Here is a 288-nt window from a genome sequence, read left to right on the forward strand (position 1 = left end):
TGGTGTTCTGGCAGGAGGCGCCGTGGCGGCACGGGCTCTTCACGCACTCGTTGATGTCCACCTCGCAGGTCTGCCCTGGGGGGAGGGAGTGTCACCTCAGCCCCACTCCTGGCCCCTCCTGTCCACCTGCGTCCGGGGCTCAAGCCCAGGTGGGCCTTGGGGACGCCCAGGAGGAAAGGAAGGGTGAGGTGGGCTCTTGCTAATAGAGCCCCTGCAGGTGGCTCAGAACCCCGGCTCATCTCCAGAGAGGAGAGCTCCCTCCCTCCCTCCCTCCCGGATCCGCCCGAA

The 288-nt window shown here is 67.4% G+C and overlaps 1 protein-coding gene across 1 annotated transcript in view; it reads right to left on the reverse strand.

The window, feature by feature from the left end:
* The window catches only part of LOC102248493 (neurogenic locus notch homolog protein 2), a 52,176-nt gene that overhangs the window by 15,367 nt on the left and 36,521 nt on the right, over positions 1 to 288 (reverse strand). The window contains 1 exon segment of the mRNA XM_014529703.1: positions 3 to 84. Within this exon segment, the coding sequence (XP_014385189.1) occupies positions 3 to 84 (82 nt within the window).

The sequence above is a fragment of the Myotis brandtii genome, unplaced genomic scaffold (genome assembly GCF_000412655.1).
Source record: "Myotis brandtii unplaced genomic scaffold, ASM41265v1 scaffold691, whole genome shotgun sequence".
Lineage (NCBI taxonomy): Eukaryota > Metazoa > Chordata > Mammalia > Chiroptera > Vespertilionidae > Myotis > Myotis brandtii.